The sequence below is a fragment of the Elgaria multicarinata genome, chromosome 4 (genome assembly GCF_023053635.1).
Source record: "Elgaria multicarinata webbii isolate HBS135686 ecotype San Diego chromosome 4, rElgMul1.1.pri, whole genome shotgun sequence".
NCBI classification, from domain to species: Eukaryota; Metazoa; Chordata; class Lepidosauria; order Squamata; family Anguidae; genus Elgaria; species Elgaria multicarinata.
In genome coordinates this window covers 56,095,178-56,115,863 of record NC_086174.1, presented here as the reverse complement: position 1 = coordinate 56,115,863, position 20,686 = coordinate 56,095,178, and the positions used below count along the sequence as shown (strand labels likewise).

The following is a 20,686-nucleotide window of genomic DNA, read 5'->3' as shown; positions in this document are numbered from 1 at the left end:
TAGTATTCTCTAGCATGGTAAAATACACATTATTTTCCTATCTCTGGTCCACCAAGATGACATGCAACTGTGTACTGGTCATGTGTCGAAAAGAGAGATTCAACATCGTAGGGGGAATCCGCACGTCGTTCTGAGATCGCTTCTAAGCGACCCCAGTGTGGCGTGAAAGCGATCGTGTACCTGGCCTTTGGAAGAGCCGACGAAGAGACGTCCTTCCCGCCGCCCCCCGCAGACCTCCTCGCCGGCTGGGACGGAGAGCTCGGGGGAAGAAGGTGGGGTGGAGAGCTTCTTCCACTCTCAACCCCGCCTTCTTCAGCCGAGCTCTCCTCACCGGTCGGCGAGGAGGTCTGCGGGTGGCGGGAAGGACGTCTCTTCGTCGGCTCTTCCAAAGGCCAGGTACACAATTGCTTTCACGCCGCACTGGGGTCGCTTAGAAGCGATCTCAGAACAACGTGCGGATTCCCCCCATGTCCCAATAGTATCAGCAGTTTCTGTATTTCCATTGCCCTCTTATTGCAAGAATGATGTCTGGGCAAGCACGGCCAATTGTATTCTTGATTTGTATCAAAGAAAGACAAAAAAAAAGCCATCTGGAAAGTATTACAGAGAATTAAGAAGATTAGTTAGTGGTGATAAAGGCACAATGCTGGCGAGTATCGGCCTCTTTAGTTACGTACATTTCGTTCACTGCCCACTATGACTCTGCTCCCCTAGGACGGAATGGGAGCAGCATTCCTCGTCAGATTATTGCTTGAATTAATCTGGAGTGATTAAGCTGATAGAAATGAAATTAATTAATTTAATTACAGGCTTGAAATTAAACTAAGTAGCGAGGATGTGAGGCTGGCCATGATCTGAAGAGCTACTTTAGGTGCAGTGAGAGCTAAGGCATGGGTGCAAGGTGGGTGAGCATCCAAGACGAGCACAAAAAGAGAGAATAGTCTCAGGAGGCTATAAACAAATTTATTGGAGAAAAGCCTGACGCGTTTCAGCCTCTTGCTTTTTATTAGGCCTTCTTCAAAGGGTTTTAACAATGTCTTCAGAAATTATTTACAACAGATTGTCTTGCTATAAACACTGGCAAGCTAGGTCATGACGAGTTGGATTTTTTTCTTTGAGCAAGACTCTGCTCCAGTCCCCTCCATTTCAGAAGGGGTTTGTTATGTGGCAAGGGGGTGGGGAGCATGGGTCAAGAAACATAAAGCAAACTCTCCTTGAGCATGCAGAATTACTTGTGCAGCTCTTTGGATAATGGCCATAGTTTTCAAAAGATCTGTGGGAGAGATCAAAACATAAGAGCCATGCTGGATCAGATCAAGGGTCCATCTAGTCCAGCACTCTGTTCACACAATGGCCAAACAGCTGTCAACCAGGAACCCACAAGCAAGACATGGGTGCAACAGCATCAAAGCATCCCCCAATGGATGGCTATCCAGCCTCTGCCTGAACATGTCCAGTGATGGAGAGTTTTTCCCACCCCCAGTAATTGTTTCTATTGTCCATATGTTCCCCAGCAGTTGGTGTATCTGATGTCTTCCATTCTTTTAATGTTACATCTTTTACTTGTTTGACATGTATGTCAGAATGCTTGGTCTCTCCATAACTATGAAGCTCTTACTATTCAGTGATGCTCTTCTGACTTAAAGGTGTGCAGCTGTACATCTATAAGTAAATGCGCTACGAACCTGTTGTTCCCAAACCTGGTTGAACACGTCTTCCATTAGCCAGCGGATCTAAACATTGCATGTGACATAGACTGCAATGAAAAGCCCAATTATTAGACTACATGCCACTAAACTCATTAAATAGGTTTCATATTGTTCTGCATGTCCCATTGAAAGCAATATTATTTGTGTAAATCATGCATACTTTGTTTTGTTGATTTCAGTGGGGCTTGGGCTGCAATTTATTGCATGCTTACTTGGAAGTAAGCCCCATTGAACAATGTGAAACTTACTTTTTGGATAAATGTATACTTAGGATCTGCCTGCATCATGACTAACTTTAGCTAGATTTGAGCACAAGTGTTTACCCCCTTCAAAACCAAAAACAAAAGGAGGAGAGCATCCAACAGTCACCATAGATACAGGAGTCATTTTTTTGCTAAAAGAAATTCTGCAGTCACTGTCTTCTGACAACCCCCTGAGGAAGGCCTTTGAATACAGGCTGAAAGGTGTTGGGCTTTGTGAAAATAAATTTTGCATCCTGAGAACCTGTTTCTCCCTTTTTCTACCCCCTTCAAAAGCCATTCAAAAGAGATAGGTGCACCACACATCAGATAAGATAGAAGGCAAAACACATTCATAAAGATTTATCCCTCTGCACACACATGCACACACACAATTAATGCTGGAGTAGCAGGAGCCCCTGTTTAGCTCCTTCCCATGTAAAGATCAAATCAGTCAATTATCTTTGTCCCATAAACATTGCTTTTCTGTCGCATGAATTCAGTTCCATGCACCCACCAGCTGGCCTCATCTATGCATGCTGGGCTTAGGCACCTGCTTCTGTGATAGATCAGATGTCTTTAGTTCTTAAGTATGTGGGCAGGACTTATCTTTATTGTTATCCCCCAATGGATAGCCTCTTCCTGAACATGTCCAGTGGTGGAGAGTTTTTCCCACCCCCAGTAATTGTTTGTATTGTCCAACTGCTTGTACCTTTAGAAGTTTCTCTTAATGTTAAACTGAAATCTACTCTCCTATAACTTAATCCCATTAGATCTAGTCCTGTCTCAGGGGCAGCAGGTAATGAGTCTTTGCCCTCTTCTAGATGATGGTTCTTCAAGCATTGAAGAGTCCTATCCTGTCCCCTTCAGGTGTCTCTTCTCCAGGCTAAACATACCTGTTCCTCCATTGTTTCTTCAATGTTTTCTATACTACTGACCATTTTTGTTTTCCTCCTCTGCACCTTTACCAATTTCTCTTCATACTTTTTAAAGCACAGTATCCAGAACTTGACAAAGCATTCTAGATGATGTCAGACGAGTGCAGAATAAAATTGAATGAGTACTACTTGTAAACTGAACATGTGGTTCTATTAATGCAGCCTTAAACTGTAGTCCTTCTTTTGCAACCATATCACACTTCAGGTTGTGATCTATTACAGTCCTGAAATCCTCTGCACATGTACTACTGCCAAACCAGTATCACTATACCTGTGCATTTGTTTTGTTTTTCCTGTGTTTGTGCATGTGCGTAAGTGTGTGTCTGTTGAATTTCATTTTGGGGTCCATCACACCTTTTTCTACAGGTACAATTCATGGTTTCCACCTCCATTTCATTAGCGAATCAAGCACTGGTCCCTTTCACATGCCTTCCTAGTATCACCATTGTATCTGCGAAATCTCTTTTCACTTGTTCGCACTTATGCTATTGCACCCGCTGCATCTTGTCCCCGTCTCCTTCTCCCTCCAGGTCATTGGTTCTTGTGGTTGATGGACATTGTGATGGGCGTGGGAGCCTTCCCCCCTGTGGTTTTGTTGTCTAGCATTTTAGTGTTTCATTGGTTGGACAGCTTTTCTGCCTTTAGAGGGGAGAGGATGGTCCTGTCTGTGTGGGGTCTTCACATGCCCTCTCTCCCTCCTTCCTTCTTCCTGGTTGAGCGGTTCTACAGACTGGAGGAGAACCACCCTCACCCTTCTCTTTCGACAGCAAGCCGGCCTTCAATGCACCCCCCCCCCCAAGAAGGGACGTTCTGTGACATAGCACGAGGATGGCAATACATTGAGATGGAAGGGTGGTTTTATCCTGTGTGGAGAAAAAATACTGCATTTTCACCACCCCAGAAAAATATAGAAAATGGAGGGTAAGAGGCAAGATTATTGCAGGACAATGACGATGTCATGTTAGGATCACGGGGCAAAACGGTAAACAAGGCAGGACAAAAGTGCGATAAAAAGCTGGTATGATGGAGCTCTTTGTTAGTTTGGCTCACTTTTTCATTCTGTCAAGGTCATCTTGATTGTTCCTACCTTCTGAGTTGTTAGCTATCCCTCCCAGTTTTGTGTCAACCACAAATATGATACAGATTCCCTCCATCTCTTAATGCAAGTCTTTGATGAAAATGTTGACAAATACTGGGCCCCGTGACCAAGCTCTGCAGCGCCTAATTTAAATAAACTCAAAACCTCCCTCAAGTTTGATGGAGGATCATAGATGTTTAAGTAGTTTTCCAACCAACTGAATCCACTTGATGGAAGTATCCTCTAGTCCACAGTGAAGCAGTTTGCTGATCAAAATATGGGGAAGATTGTCAAACATTTTGCTGAAATCAAGCTAAATTCACAGCATTCCCATAATCAACTAAATAATCTAATCTGAAAAGGGGATAAGTTTTGTCTGACAGGATTTATTCTTGATAAAACCATGCTGGTTTTTGTTTGTTTTTGTTTACTATAGGTATAAATATGACTATCTAAACAGTATGAATGTATACCAATGTAAGAGTCTGGATTTTACAGACTAGAACCAAAATGTATTTTAAAAACCCAACTTCATTTGATTTCTTCTGGTTTGATTGGATGCCAACCAAGTAACCTTTTTTCCACATTGTCCAGCTCTATTCATTGAAATGGCATTGTGCATAAGACAGATGTTTCCCATAGTGCATTGTGCTCAGCAGGCTGCTTGTACCTGCAGAGAAGTTATTTGTAGAGAGCAAGCAGCAGAGTGCTGGGAGTTTAAATAGAAAGCTGTGAAGCCTACCTGTGAATACAAATTTCCATTGGAAAAAGGCATACTGAATATAGCCATTTTCTTTTTCCTCTAGCTCTCCAGGTGGAAGAATGACATACATTTTGAAGTAGAAAGGAATTCAGCCCCACTAACTGGGCAATGAATTGTAAGAACAAGTGCAGCAAACTAGCCATTGTAGGAACAAATCTTACAGCAATTATGTTCTCATTTTTACAAGTATGACTAATTGAAAATATTGCCTCAATATATGTTTGAAAAAAATTCCCTGGTACGCCTAGCACGTTTAGCTAGATAAAAATGAGCTGTCCTCATGGGCGAAATCAGAGATGGTAAGTTTTTGCTTTTAGGCATTGATTCTGTTCAAACAGAGGAGAGCAGCCTCTATCATCAGTGTGAAAACAGGGCAGCTTGATCCATCCCCTTGTTTAGCATTTCTTTTTTATCCTATTGATTTGAAACAGAAAGATTTACAATGTACGTCTATACATATCTGCTCATAAGCATATACATAACACCTTTTAAATATGCACAGAACTTAAACATTCTGTTTCATGTTCCAAATGATTTATTTGCATCTGATGGTGCAGTCCTATGCATGTTTAGACAAGAAAACATCCTACAACTTCCAGCATTCCTGAGCCAGCCATAAGAGCTTAGGAATTGTGGGAGGATAGCACCCCTTGGCCTTCTTCAAAGAAATTCAAAATGGTTTACAAAGCTTCTCAAATGGTCTCCCATTCAGGTCTTGTGCAGATCCAGACTTAGCTTTAGTTGAGGGAAAGATCAGGCAATTACAAGGCTATATTTTGTCCAAAATGTGTTGGTAAAATGGCTCAGAAATTACTGGAGCCCTTAGGATTTCCTACTTTTAGCAAAACCCACAAGGTTCTAGAGCAGAAATGATAATACTATTCTTGGGCAAACCACAATTTCAAGCAAAGTTCTACAACAGCTAAACACAAAGATAATGAGCTGAGGCTCGCTTTGGCTGGTTTCGATTCAGCATCCCATCTCTGGGAAATAGGCATTGATAAGGATGAGAGTGGCATCAAGCGTGTGCAGCAGAATATCATATGCAACCAGTTCGCTTATATTTGCTTTGGAGACTCTAGTCTCTAATTTTAGAGGGTAAGACCTCACAACAGGAATGGTTGCCTTGTGGCCTTTCAGATGTTTTGGCCTATAAGTGCCATCAGCCATAGTCAGCATATCAGTGGTGAAGGACAATGGGAGCAGCAGGCCAAAGCAGCTGGAGGACCACAAGTTGCCCACCCCTGCTTTACAGAGAGATTCCCAGCAACTTGAAATTAAATATGGCTGAATGCCACAGGAAGCTTCTATGGTTAATACACACCTGTTTTTGACAACTCTGAATAATCCAAATGAGGGAGATTATTTATCTCCTTCCCCTGATACTGACAATCTCAGCACCTTTCTCCCACTACTTGACCAAATATTAAAGTCATTTACATATGTGAATTAATTGATACATCTGAATTTTGATAATCTAACCATGTGTAACCATAACCCTGAAGAAAATTGCTCCCCAGCATGGCTGGGGTGGAAATCTCCCATTGATGTCAATGGAAGCTCTTATTCTAAACCACATGCAGGGGCACAGTTTTTGTTTGGTTTGCAGCTGGGGAGGTTCAGGTTAAATTTTCCTTCCCTGCATGCTCTAGCCCAGATAAAAACCATCCTCCATCCATGTCTGGTATCTATTTTTTTAGAATGTCAGGCATGGTTGCTAACCATGCTTTAAAGTAACATCCGGTTTGACCATTACTAGCTCCGTTGAACAGAGAGTAATGTTTAGATGTTACATACCAGAATCTGGAGTAGTTCCAACCCAGAGTTTACTCAGGTGTGTGCTGTGTGTTTGTATCCAAGCTATATCTGCTGGAGCAGCCATAGAAGAATGTAGTAGGTCTCGCTCTGTATGATTTATTCTAATAAAGTCATTTAAATAAAACTGTACTTTGCCCCGAGCACTTACTCTAGCCTTTTCTGAGTCTCCGATGAATTTTAGTGACTACTGTGTCTGTGTTAACATGCATGGGATTGGGCTGTCAGCTGATTCAAAATGGTTCAGGTGCAATTCTCGACAACAGATTGGTATGGCCAGTATTTCATCCATTCCCTAAATATCAGAGATCCAGTTCAAGTGGAGAAAACCATTCTGTGAGGAAGTAGCTCAGATTTGAAACTTGCATTCTCTAAGAATAGCTTTCAGTGTCTTAATTATTCAGCTACTCTATAACTTTAATTTCTGCTCACATTAAGGTCTCCAAAGGCTTCTAGAATTGCATAGCTATACTATGATGTTATCAAAAAGCCAATGAAATACACAGTAAAACAATACTTGTGAAAGCTGAACAGTCTTAATGTAATACCCAATAATATTAAAGTGGATATACAACTTGAGCTTCAATAAGTGTTGGAGATGTCAGGGATTGGAGATGTCAATAAATAATGTCTATTTATTGTAAACTGCTGGGAGAAGATCTTAGATAAAATTAGTAAGATGATTGGGTATGGCATCCCATATAATTCAAAGTATGTGCTTTTGGGATTTTAAAAGCGATTGCCTTGGAAGAAGACTTAGAGATACTTCCATGTCTGTTAGCTTCAGCCACAATGTGTATATCTGCAGACTGGAAATAAGAAAAAGGTCTATCATTATTAGATTGGTATAGAAGAATATGGACAAATGCTTTGCTTACTAAACCACAAAAGAGATAAGGAAAGAAGGTAGCCAGATTAGTTTATAGAACATTGCATACTCTTTGTGAACCATTGGAACTTAATGTTCCAGGACAATGCGCAGCCTTATGTATATCTTTGCAAATTGTGCATATTTACTTAATCATCATCATCATCATCTGTTTAAAATACCTAATAATGTTATTAGGTGCCATGGGGAAGGGTTGGATCAGAAAGTTGGCATATATATTGCATTAACAATAATACCTATGAAGACAGCCCTTTAAAGGTCAAAACAAAACAAAACATCCTTTTGTTTCTTCTTTGGTAAAGGACCCACTTCCATAATGCTGCAGAACAGTAGAGCAGAGTTTCCCTCCAGGCCACCTTACCTTTTACCACAGGCTAATGACTCTGTTGTGTTTAGTTACATAAAATGAGAGGGATGTCTGATTCCCATCTGAATAGTGTGATGATGGCATAGAGTTGAAATGGGGATAAAAGCTCAGAAATAAGAACAGCAATCTCAACAACAAGGTTAAAAGCCTCAGTGTACAACTGAGAGATAGAAATGTTGACGTGCTTTACAGGGCAACCCTATGCGTGTCTACTCAGAAGCCTCACTGAACTCAATAAGAACATAGGAAGCTGTCTTCTACGGAGTCAGACCATTGGTCCATCCAACCCAGCAATGTCGATCCTGACTGGCAGCAGCTCTCCAGGGTTTCAGGCAGGAGATTTTCCTGCCCTACCTGGAGGTATCAGGGACCGAACCTGGGACCTTCTGCATTCTAAGCAGATGCTCTACCACTGAGCTATGCCCCCTCCCTAATAGGAGTTATGCCCAGGTAAATGAGTATAGGATTTCAGCCTTAGTCTCTAATGTTTACAAAAACAAAGGTGTCTTTTTATGGGGTGGGGTACAGGTTATGTATTGTATTTCTCATCACAAATTAACCTTCTAGAGAAGGTGAACTGTGTGAGAGCAAGGCTAAGGCTGAAGACCATAGGATATTTTTGTATCCTGATCTCTCCTTTTCCCCGCCCACCCGAAAGTCCGCATTTTAACCTCTATGTGGTCCTTGAAGGCTGCTTTTGTGACTTTATGCACTGTGGTTCTTTCTGTGGTGTCTGCAAGGGGCAGTGGGGAGGCATTGGATTTTGGAATCTCCCAAAGTTGTAGCAGTGTCTACAGGTTCAGGAGGGAGAATCTGAAAAACCCTGGGGTCCCTGGGACACTCTCCAGGGACCATAGGATTGCACCCTTAAATGCCTCGTGGTACATTGAATCCCCCCCCAATTTTTTTTAAAAAAACTTTTGAAATCCCTCATCCATAAACTCAAACACACAGAGTGCAAGCTGCACATAGAACTTCCATGCTTGTTTGTTTACTCAGTCAGTCAGTCAGTTTTTTGTATCCTTCTTTTCCTTCCAAAATTCTGGGAGGAATTTCCTTCAGCCAGCCAAAATTAGGTTGAAAGGTATTACCCAGAAGACCTTCTCTTCTGCTTCTAGATTGTGGAATGGCCTGCTGGAGGAGATTCGTCAACTTAACAGTCTTTTAGCATTTAAGAAAGCTATAAAGACTGATCTCTTTCAGCAGGGCTATCCAGTGGAATTTTAGGATGCTTTTAGGATGCTTTTTAGGATGTTTTAACTATGTATACTATGTTTTTAATCTGTATTTTATGTATTTTATACTTACTGTTGTTCCCCGCCTCAATCAAAATGGAAAGGCGGGTAAGAAATAAAATTATTATTATTATTAGGCCAAAGAGGCATCATCATGGAAAAACAAATATAATAATCCCCAAAGGCAAAATGCTACAATAAATATAAATATAAACATTCAGTTCCATCCATAAGAAAACACCATTCAGATAATAAACAGTACAAAATTCATAAACAATATATCACTACTAAACCGTTGTTCAGTACTAAACCATTCATAAGCAATATGAATTGCCTCAGTTGAACTGCTAAACCATTTCCCCTCTGTTCGCTTAACTTTGCCAAATCACTGTCCTCCCCATCTAGCTGTCTTTAATACCCAGTTTCTGTCATGATGCCACAATGCATGCCATGTGAGGTCATTCCGTGTGCTGGGAAAGCTGAATGGGTCTCGTTGATTCTTGCCTGAGAGGATTCATGTTAAGTCTCATTCTGATTATTTTGAAGCCAGTGTTATTGTTTTCAGGATATATTCATAGAACTTTTGCTGTATCCTCCTTTATAAAAACAGGGCAGCTGGGCTGTAAGCATGTTTATGTCAAACATTCACTAAAAATTTAATCCCTGATTATAACTAATGTACTGTGTATCAGTACTGTAAGATCCAATCAAGATAATTGGAACAAAGACATTTGGGACATCTGATCTGGTCATCCCATCCGTGTGTGTTAACAATGCATTCACAGAAATATGGGGGGGGGGTTTCTCCACAAAAAGAGCTGGAATAAGCATATTTTTATAACATAACTTGGACTTGAATTGTTTTTTTAATTTATTTTTATGTAAATAGCCCTGAGAAATGTATTGAGGTGTGACAATATTTATAAAACATAATTATGCCCTAAAACGATTAGTGAGAAGGGTTGCTATGAAGAAAGGCCTAGACAGCTGGGGGGGGGGGGAAGAGATTAATACTCAATCCCCACTAGTAAGCAACACATAAGTGAAAGGAAATACTTCACACAAAGCAGAGTTAACCTATGGAATTAATACATAATTTTCAAATAAGATTAAATTTATGGAGTATGGGCTGAAGTATGTGGCCCTCCTTTTATTTATTTGATTTTATTTCATTTCTATACCATCCAACTGCTCTCTGTGCAGTTTATAACAGTTCATAAAGTAGTAAAATACAGCGTAAAATGCAGCATAAAAATGCAGCATACAAAATTTAAAACAATTTAGACAACTAAAAACAATTTCGATATAATACTAGCCCCTTTTAGAAGACTAGCATAAGTGCCCCATCATATGCCATTAAATACCTGGAAGTAGAGGATAGTCTTAGCCTGGTGCCGAAAAGGTGAAGGCTTTGGCACTGGGCGGGCCTGAATGGGGAGCTCTTTCCACACTCTGTGGGGGGGCACTACTGAAAAGGCCCTCTCCCTTTTGCAGTTAGGCTTTTGATTCCCTGGATGCCTCTGCTAACATTTGAGATGGGGAGGCAATTTCTTTTGTTTCCTCCTCTTCCTCTACCCCAGTAAGCTCTGGAGGGTTGGGAGACCCTCTAGAATAGTGGAGAACATGGTATGTGTATGGTGGGGTGGGGTGCGGGGTCAAGGGAGAATCAGCACAACTAATCTCTTCTCTTGTTTTAGTGTCCTCCCCTAGTTCAAAGACTCTTCCACAAACAGAAGAACACCTTCAGTGTAGTTGTCAGAGTCCTACAGGTGTGGAAAACCAAGTAACACACTATCCGTATAACATGCAAAAACTAAAGGAGCTTGTGACACTCATTACAGGCTGCACTCACTTCACTGTAGAACTGAACGGACTATCGGAAGGAAGAACTGCATTTTCATAGTGACAAATTACAACATTTGGACTGCTGGGACTGCAGTTGGAAGTTCAAAAACGTTCAAAGCTCGAGCTTTAATAGCAATTAATTTCCTCCATGCCAAACTAGTAGGGCAGCCCCTCTGCCAGCAGAATGATAGACAACCCTGCTTGGCCAATCAGTGTGGTGTGAATGTGGGCCCCAGACACAACTACACAGTTAAGCTGTCACTGCCAGCAGGGTGGGGAAAGGGGACAGATGTAGCTAATCTGGGCATGCGTGGGAGGAGGTGGGGTCGTGCCTCATGCAAATTTCAGAGGTGGGATTCAGTATGCATGAGCCACATTTACGTTGTTCATGAACCCCTCTGCGCTGAGGGGACAGAGGGACAAAAAAGCAAGAAAGGACCAGGACTACTGGCACCCATGGCAACATGGGCCTTACACTAGCCTATTTAAGGGATGTTTGATAACAGGTGGTAAAACCGTCTGACTAAGACCTTGGAAAGTTGCTGCTAGTCACAATAGATTCTGTGCTAGGCTAGATAGGCTCATGGTCTGGCTTGGTATTAGGCAGAACATGCAGATGGAGCATCAATGACAAGCAGATGTAAAATAAATACGTTTTCTAGAAAGACCCTTACTTTGGCAATTTTGCATTGTCATATAATCTAAGACAGGATTATGAGCATGTCTTTTTAAAGTAAACATGGTAAGAAGCTTTTCTCTGCCTTTGTCCAGGATGTTGCATGTAACTCTTCTGCAGTTTCCCAGTCTACATGCAGATACGAGGTCAGGTCACTTGTTAGTTTGCCAGGGCAAGATTTCTTCTTTGCCAGAACTAGAATAGTGCTGTTGCCAAAAATAAATGCGCCCCTTAAGGGATTATCATTTGTCACCTCCAAATGTTCCAAACAAATGTGCTGGAATTTCTCAGCTGTTCTTTATGCCTGACCTCATGGAGTCATGCGTGCGTACACAGGGGTGGCATTAAAACTCCCAGCAGTGCTGACAGCAAACAGTGTCAGGGTTACTCATGTTTGAAGCCATAGTTTGCGTCATCACTGCAACCCATGACTAAAAGGTGAGAAAAGGCATCAAGGTGGGGAGTGTGGAACTGTTTACTTGTGTTGTGCCCTGCAGACATTTTGGAACTTACCTAGGTAATGACCACTTTCTCCTCTGGTTGATATCAAGCAATGATCGGGAAGTGTTCTGTTCATGTCAGTTACCATCTAGTTTAAGGTAAGGAGAACTATCCTGTCTTTAATAGAAAAGTATTATGTAAAACTAGGTTTCTCCTATCTGATAACCGAATTCCAAGATTAGAGTCCTTTAGAATAATTCAGTGTGAGTTCCTATAATAGAAGACTGCCTTGTAAATCCTGCATTAAACTGCTAATTTCTAGAAAAGTTGAATAAAAGCTCTAAGGCTATAACTCTATGCATACTTATCAAGGAACAAGGTTGTAATCCCATGTAAGCTCTATTGAAATCAGTGGGGGTTTCTTCTGAATAAACATGTATAGGATTGTACTGCACGTCCCACTGAAATCAGTGGGTCTCACATTTGACTAAGCATGCATAAGACTGTGCTATGAAGAAGGATTCCATGGCATTTTCACAAGTGATGCTAAGAGCACCTTTTAGTTTGGTGTAACGTGTGAATAATAATTCAATTATATTAAATAAAGGAGAGACATTTTTAAATTGAATGTGCATTCTAGTACATTATGAGGTTCATCAGACGAACATTTTATTGTATGCTCGTTACTGCCCACTTACAGATGTGCATGTATCCTGTAGATGACAATGTCTGCCTCCTGTGCTCCCCCTGTTCCTTCTGCTCATTTTTCTGTTGCAAAATCGACCCCCCAAAATCTGATTTTTTAAAAACAACAACAGTGGTATGTGCCGTGATCTCCTGCTGCGTGCAGGAAAAGCAGTGCAGTAGAAACGGCCCCTGAATGGGCCATGTGGTCTTTGTTTATTTCCTCTTTCCTGTCAGGGAAGAAGAGGAACTAATGAGGGACAGAAGCGGGGGCAGAGAAGCAACAAGGAAACGCAATTTCCACCCCCGTGTGATGACACTCTACATTTAAATTGATTTTTTTAAAAACGCATTAATTAAGCATTGCTTGTGAAAACAGCTGAAGCTCAATAGATTTACATTGGATCTCACAGCTAGAGTTAAGCACATGTTAGACCTTTGATTCCAGTGGAACAGTTAGTGGCTAGAGCATACCCTTCATTCACTGAAGATTCATTTCAAATGAATGCATTCCAAAGATTCCTATTTAAAGCTGATACTCAGAGGGATGATGCCATAATCATCACTGATGCTAGTTTTATCCTTATGAAATTGACAAATGCCATATTCTTGTTTTTGCTTCTTTTTTCCGTCTTGGTGTTAGAGAGGAAGTGATTTAAAAAGCAATTGCTTTTAGAAATCACTAACTTTAATCAAAGTTTAATCTGTCCTCTCCTGATAAATTGTAAGAGATTTTAGGTCGATTGCAACCTGGGGGTGGTGGGGGACATGCTTGAATCACACGTAAAAGAATGTTTTAAGGTCAAATCTGATGTAATACAATCTGTATTATTTGCCTCTTTTGGAGAAGTTAACGTAAAATCATATAGCTACAGGAAAACAGAAAAATCATTGTCCTTCCTATTTTAACTAAATCACATAATTGAGATTTTCAAAAGGTGCCAACAGAAATCAGCAACAATATAATTTCAGCTTAAGCTTTTTATATATTATGATGATTAATTTTAAAGAAATAAGGCAATAAGACAATGCAGTTTCTGATGCTTATTGCCTGGGTTTTCATAGGGATTCTTTAAATCCCATTTTATTGATGCTAGCAGATTAAGAAATAAGGAGACAAATTTCAAATTTGTTTTTTAATCTTGTAGGTGCCTAGTGGGACCTTTATCTTCATATTTAATATGTTTAGAATTTATTTTTTAATATCTGGTTTCAAATATGCTGTTAGGGTATGATAGAAGTCCCAATGAATGGTAAAAAACCCTAATGAGCGAATGAATGCTACTTTTAGCATGACATCTAAACATGTGAATGCAAAACAGCCACATTGAACACAGTTTGCTAGAAAGGCAGGATACAATTGTAACAAATGATTACATTAATTAATAAATAAACTTTTACTGGAGTGAGCTTAAGGATAAAGATGACTTTAGCAGGTTTGATGACATTATAGTCAATGCATAAACAGTCTAGGCAAAGAAACTGGTTAAAAATGTCCAAAACTAAAATTTGATAAAGAAAATGCAGAGTATGCATCTGGACTGTAGTCTTGACCACTGTTTACATGCCCCATGGATTTCAATAGCATAAGCAAAAGAAAGCATGTTCAGGATTGCAGCCCTAGGCTGTAGTAGGCATTACAGGGATTGACCTGTGCCCATCAAAAACAGAAGGTATTCCTTGTGTGCTAGTGATTCCTTACTCATGGTAGTTTACTGATACTTTAGACGATCTTCCAGTGTTGCTTCTGTTTTTAAGAGCACTTTCCCAGCTTTTTTTAAAGTGGGGTGCCACGACACAGTCTCTGTGAACAACAGGTCCGGCCACGGACACTCCCTGCTCAAGCCAAGCACCACCGCTTGATACGCCTGAAGCAAGGGACAAACTCTGCCTTTCTCCAAACTATGTGGAGAAAGGGGTTAAATGGAGAAGGATTTCAATAATAAAATAATGCGCTGTGAATTATATGTGCTGAGGTGAATTATTGTCAGAGTGGGTGTTAAATAAAAAACTTCAGATGATAAATGCCAAACAGACACGTGGGATTTTTGTGGTAGTTAAAACAAAATAATTAAAATTTATTTTAAAAGTTCTCATACACGCTTTCCTGTCACACACACATTCACTCTTGAATTTTATTATCAGTATTGTTTATTTTACACGAACTGTCTATCTGCACACCCCACTCAAAAGACACCACTCTCTATACACTGATCCTCAAACTCTCCAGAACAATAGTACTCTACACACAGAGACCTAAAGCAATAAAGCTAAGACTCTAAGAGTACCTAAAAAGTCTCCCTCAATCCCCTCAGTCATTCCCTTATATATCACTCCTCCCCCTCCTACAACATTCTAACTCCACCCACTCCGGTCAACATTCTAAGCAACACAGACTTACCATACATTAGGGAACTGACTTGTGGGGTGTAACACCACATGGGGATAATAGAGTATTATTTCTGAAAGCAAAAGAAAAGGTATTTTCCCACTTGTGTAATTCTGATATTCTGCTAGAGTATAGTGGCACCTAGAGGTTATGTAGTGGAAAAGCAAGAAAATAAAAGCTCTTTGTGTAGAGCTAGATCTCAATTCTGTGAGGAAATCAAAAGCAGGTACAGTGACTAAGGCCTTAGCTAGACCTAAGGTTTATCCCAGGATTGTCCCAGGGTCATCCCTGTTCATGTAAATGACACACAGGATATCCTGGGAGCAGGCAGGGATGACCCCGGGATGATCCCAGGATAAACCTTAGGCCTAGCTAAGGCCTCAGAGCCTTGTGTAGAAAAGCTCTGTATCTCTATCTATCTTTCCTTTGTAATATCTAATGTAGTTTTCTCCAACCTAGTTCCCACCAGATGTTTTTGAATACAGCTCCATCATCCCTGTCCCTTGGCTGATAAGAATTGGTGTCTAAAACATCTGAAGAGGTATAGCTGGGGAAGTCTGATCTAGTAAAACAAAACAAATGAGATGATACCATCATCACTCAGAATTTCCTGCCCTCTGCAAGAAGCAGCCAATGAAATAGATCATGGGCAGAGAAACTCAGAGTATGTCAGGGTCAAGTTCAGTCTCCTTGGTGTGCACCCCGAATCAGACTCGGAGCCTAAAGAAATAGACCAGCCAAGGCAGGAAGTGGGGGAGGAAATTCTCTAAGACTCTCCTGGAGTTAAAGAGAAATCTTCCCAGCAGCTTTTCAGAAAGGAGGCTCAGGCTGAGAGATCATCTTTTCTGCCCCTGGAACACAGTCTTTACTGGAGGGAAAGGGAGCATCGGAATTGCTAGATCCCAGAGTCTGCCACAGGGTGGAGTTGAGAGGAGGTGGGATGCAGTCTGCGAGGTTAGTCACTCTCCAGACACTACAACTTGAAGACCTTCCCTGAGGGAGGGGTTCAGTAAAAGTCTGTCATGCAGGAAACTGTCCATTTAGTTGATAGGCAACTGCTTTGCTTTGTTAGGCTAATTAAGCTTAGAGGATAGCTCCTAGCATTCACACTTCCTTCAGGTATGAAGAGATGTCTATTTACTGAATAAAGCTTTGTGAATTGCACGGTAGACCTCTTTATTGTCTCACATCTTGGCGTGAGGGCTTGGAATCACGACAGCGTGTGATGATGTTATGGCATACATTTTGTATTATTGAACATTACAGGGGAAAGAAGAGGTGGTGTAGTGCTGCTCTTTGGGATGTCAGCTGTGCATGCTCTAAAGTCTAGTTCCAACCAACATACAGAGTTCAAAATCTGCCTTATTATGTTCCATTGAGCAATCTTATTATGTACCAATGGGAGTGTCATTATTTCTACTCTCTTGGGGAGCAGGGAGCAAGCCACCAAAAACAAGTAGTTTATAGCAGATGTGTTAATACTAAGAAGCCATAAAGGAATTGGGCAGCCATCTGGCTATCAGCATGTGCCCTAAACTCTAATCCGATTAACTCTATCTTTGGCAAAGGGCCCCCAAAACATTTGTAATTTAATAAATTGCATATTAAATGAATGCTCTTTGCTTTGAAACATCTCTCCAGGAACCAGACAGCCTTTTCAAATAGGATGGTGTTTTTAAGTCATATATTGTAATGATGGTGTGCACATCACAGCATGTCACAAAACATTCAAGAAATTACATTCCGTGAATGTGCTCCACTTATCTCAGAATATGTTTCTTGCAGTTTGTCAAGGCATGGGAATGTTATCCGTCAATTTGTCACTGGTGAGCACAGACTCTAGTGAAACTATCTATCAAGCCTTGAATGTAGCAGTGTTCGCATATACTGTGCTAAGTGAAATATTGACACTGAGGACAGACATAGATCTCTGGCAGGATCTTGTTAGTAATGATACAATAATTGTTTTGACGTGATCGGTATCATCATTGTTGTTGTTTTTTGTAAAGTTTAATTGAAAAATCTATACCACTGATGAAACATGAAACTAGATCTATATGGTTCTTCTAATGGCCTTATTGCTACAGAATGAAAGGAACTCTGCAAGGAAGTAAAGGTCTGATTTTGCACAAATGGTGGGGTTAAAAAAAAAGGCCAGAATATCCACACTGACTTTTACAGGAAGGTGCAAAATAATTTTTTTTTGTCTGTCAAAGGCACCAACAAATTGAGGCTGTTCACACAGACGAAAGGCCAATGGATGCCTTTTAGGCTTGCCTCTCAAGCTGCAACCTTGTCTGAAGATGGGGGATCTGGTTTCAGTCACACACAGCCTGGTTATGTCTGGACTATTTATTTATTTATTTATTTATTTCGTTTCTATACTGCCCAATAGCCAAAACTCTCTGGGTGGTTTACAAAAATTAAAACCGTAAGGTACAGAATTAAATATAAAATATGAACGCTTAAAACCACAATATAAAAGTACAGCCCAGAATAAAACTTAGCAGCAATTCAGAATTTAAAATACAAATTTAAAGCAGCAGAGCTAAAAGACTACTATGCTAAAATATTGTGGTGGTGGGGGAGGTCTTCACCTGGCTGGGAAGGAGTACAATGTAGGTGCCAGGCAAACCTCTCTAGGAAGCTCATTTCACACATTTTTCAGGGAGGTGCTGGTCAGGTCAGGTCGTATCAGAATTCCCCAAAGATTGAATTCTCCAAGCGTCCCTGTTGCAGCCAAAAGGTTCCATGTTCAATTGCTGCCATCTCCATGTCGGGCTGAGAAGTGCTCCTGTCTCAAATCCTAGTGAGCCACTTTCCAGTCAAGGTGGTGGTGAATCCACTCTGGGAGCTTGTCATGATGAAGGGTTTGCCCTGGGGTGGATTCGCAGTAGCGGCAGGTCATCTGCATGATGCAGCTGCCATTGTGAAGCCATCCGAGGGCAAACCCCAGAAACTCCACTGAAAAAAAGTTGGGCACTTACCCCGACTTTTTTGTCTGTGGAGGCATATCACAGCCGATGGCGCCCCCGATTGGTCGCTATGGGCTGGGAGAGCCCCGTGTGTCCTGGTAAATTAAAATAAAAAATGGGGGAGGAGAGGAATAGGCCCCGCATGTCTATAAATAAAAAAGACAGGGGGAGGACAGGAACGAGGCCTGTTCCACCCCACACACATTTTTTTATAATTTTTAAAATCTGTATCTGCGCAGCTTCACAGAAACAGATTAAAAATAATTTTAAAAATGGGTGGGGGGAGGAACAGGCAGCCAGAGGGAGGTTAGAGGGTGGAGAGGTGGTTCAGGCGCCCCTCACCCCTTTCCTCATCCTCCTCTGGCTACCTTGTTCCTTCCCCATCCCTGCTGATGCTCAGGGCAGCAGCAGTGGCGGTGGCAACTCCGCACTTGCGTTCCTTCCCATGCAGATGCCGGGAAGGAGCGCAAATGCAGGAGCCTGAGGCCTCATGGCACCAAAGTGCTGCCATCAGGACAGGGGGCGGGTTTCAGTCAGAGCCAGTCAGAACTCTGAAGGAGCTATCCAAGGTGTCAGGCAAGTTACAAATCACATAATCTTTTCTTTGTACCTTGTGGGTCTAGATTTACTCCTGAGAGTTCAGACATAATGTTACAGACACATAGAGAGCAATATAACGTTTTTCATGTAATAGCAAAGTAATCTAATGAGTTACTTACACTTGATTGCAAATAAAATGTGATAAAATACAAATAACGCAGTACGGCTGCTTTGTCCTTTCCTTGCTGAAAACAAGTATCAGGCAGTTTAAGGAACAGAAGGGTTTGCACACTTGCCATTGCTATTTACAATGAAACAGTTATCAAGAGTTTATCTGTAGTATGTAATCTGTTGTCCATAAGATGTTTGTACTGTGGAGTATGCTTTAGTCCCTTACGATGTCAAATCTTGTCTTTTCTGTCTGTAGTGCACGTAACACAAAGGGGCTGTGAACTCTTTGGAAGAACAGCCAGATGTTTGTTTGTTTATGCATTTATTTATTATTAGCATTTATATACTGCCTTATCTGCCTAAAAGCCATCAAGGTGGTGTACAACAATTTAAAATAATATAAATGCAATGAAGTAAAAGGAATTTGCATTGTGGAGATGGGCAAATTGCAGATGCAAAATTAGCTTACATGTCTCTTCCCTCCATTCCATTAGGGATTATGAAAGAGTGCAACTCACATATATATATTTTCATTGTAGCATGTAATTATTGTATATAAAAATAATATTTCTTGATTTTCTTTCAGATTTTCAGAGTGTGGGATATCCAGACACTTTCTCTGTTGCAAGTCTTCCATGACACCCAAGGGGGACCCAGAGAGACACAAATCTTTACTATGATATTTGACAATAACCATGGCACACTGATTACAGGTATGCTTGCCTAATTATGTCCTGTCTAAATATAAATTGACAACAATAGGTAAATGTAGAAAATAAATACACAATCTTCCAGTGGGGTTATTTATTTAGGCCAAGAATACCTAGAGGAAGTTGAGGAAAACAAACAGGTAAAGAATTAAAGTGATCCCATCTTCTAATTTTGAGAATTAAATAACCCCAAAATGTCATGTTTTTTTCCCCTCAAGAAGTACTTTATTTGGCATCTTTCCTCTGATATGATAGAAGATTTTCTGTGGAATTAATTTCTGAATGTTGAGGAAACAGCTTATAGCCATAGAAGCAGTACTATTTTTCCTCAAGCTGCAATTATGGTTGATTAGAATATAAGTGGGTACCAGCTAGGGGTTTAAAAAACTGCCTGCTTGTTCCCAGTAATGTGTAAGGTAGATAAACAACCTCCTCCTCCAACTCCTCCCTCCTTCTTCTTCTTGGTTTTTCTTTCTTTCTTTTTTTCTGTAGTGAGTTTATTCCATGGGAATGTTTGCTGGGCAGCTGAGGTCAGCTAGAGCCCTCTGCTGCTATTTTGTTCTGTTTGTATCTTTCTCACACATTCAGAGGAAGAAGTGAATTTCCAGTTAATCTTTAATGGTTACCCACATCTGCTGTAAAATTTGGAGGCCCTTGCTTATGCATAAGAGCTAATGTTTATATGTTGTACCTTCTCTGCTTTTCAAATAGGGAGGTTCAGGTTCTACCTTGGCCCCCCTCATACGCTCACTCTCTCTGGTGTTCTCTCTCTCTCTCTGACACACACACACACACACACACCTGGGGATTCTATAATCTGAGGGAGAACCTCTACGGACAGAGGAGGCTCTGCTACACGGACAGTTGCCCTCCATATTTAGAGAGTGACAAGACCGGTGAGGTAGGGGGTGCTGCCAGCACACTCATTGCCTTTCCCTCTCGTATGTTACACATGAGGAGAATGCCTGAAAAAGGCTTGTTTCTTAATTGTCTAAATTAGCTAATCTTACAGCTTGGCAATGTTTCATCGATATGTATTCATGTGTCTCTTGGTGTGAAACGGCAGCTCCTGCAGGTCCTTAAAACCACAGTGCTCCTGCTGTATCTACATATTGTTGTATTTTTATCTTATTCATTTGAACAGTGGTCCTAAGTGTGTCTATGTGGAAGCATGTTCCATTTAAATCAGTGGAAAGGACAAGTAATGGATTAGTTATTTGGG

General features: G+C 40.9%; 1 protein-coding gene and 1 non-coding gene across 2 annotated transcripts in view; one reads left to right on the top strand and one right to left on the bottom strand.

Annotated features, from left to right (window-relative positions):
- WDR64 (WD repeat domain 64) overlaps nt 1–20,686 on the top strand; it is an 87,878-nt gene that overhangs the window by 36,136 nt on the left and 31,056 nt on the right. The window contains exon 11 of the mRNA XM_063125413.1: nt 19,341–19,467. Within this exon, the coding sequence (XP_062981483.1) occupies nt 19,341–19,467 (127 nt within the window). The remainder of the gene's footprint in view (nt 1–19,340; nt 19,468–20,686) is intronic.
- Nucleotides 8,154–8,225, bottom strand: TRNAS-AGA (transfer RNA serine (anticodon AGA)). Its single transcript has one exon. It is a non-coding gene; the product is annotated as a tRNA-Ser (tRNA).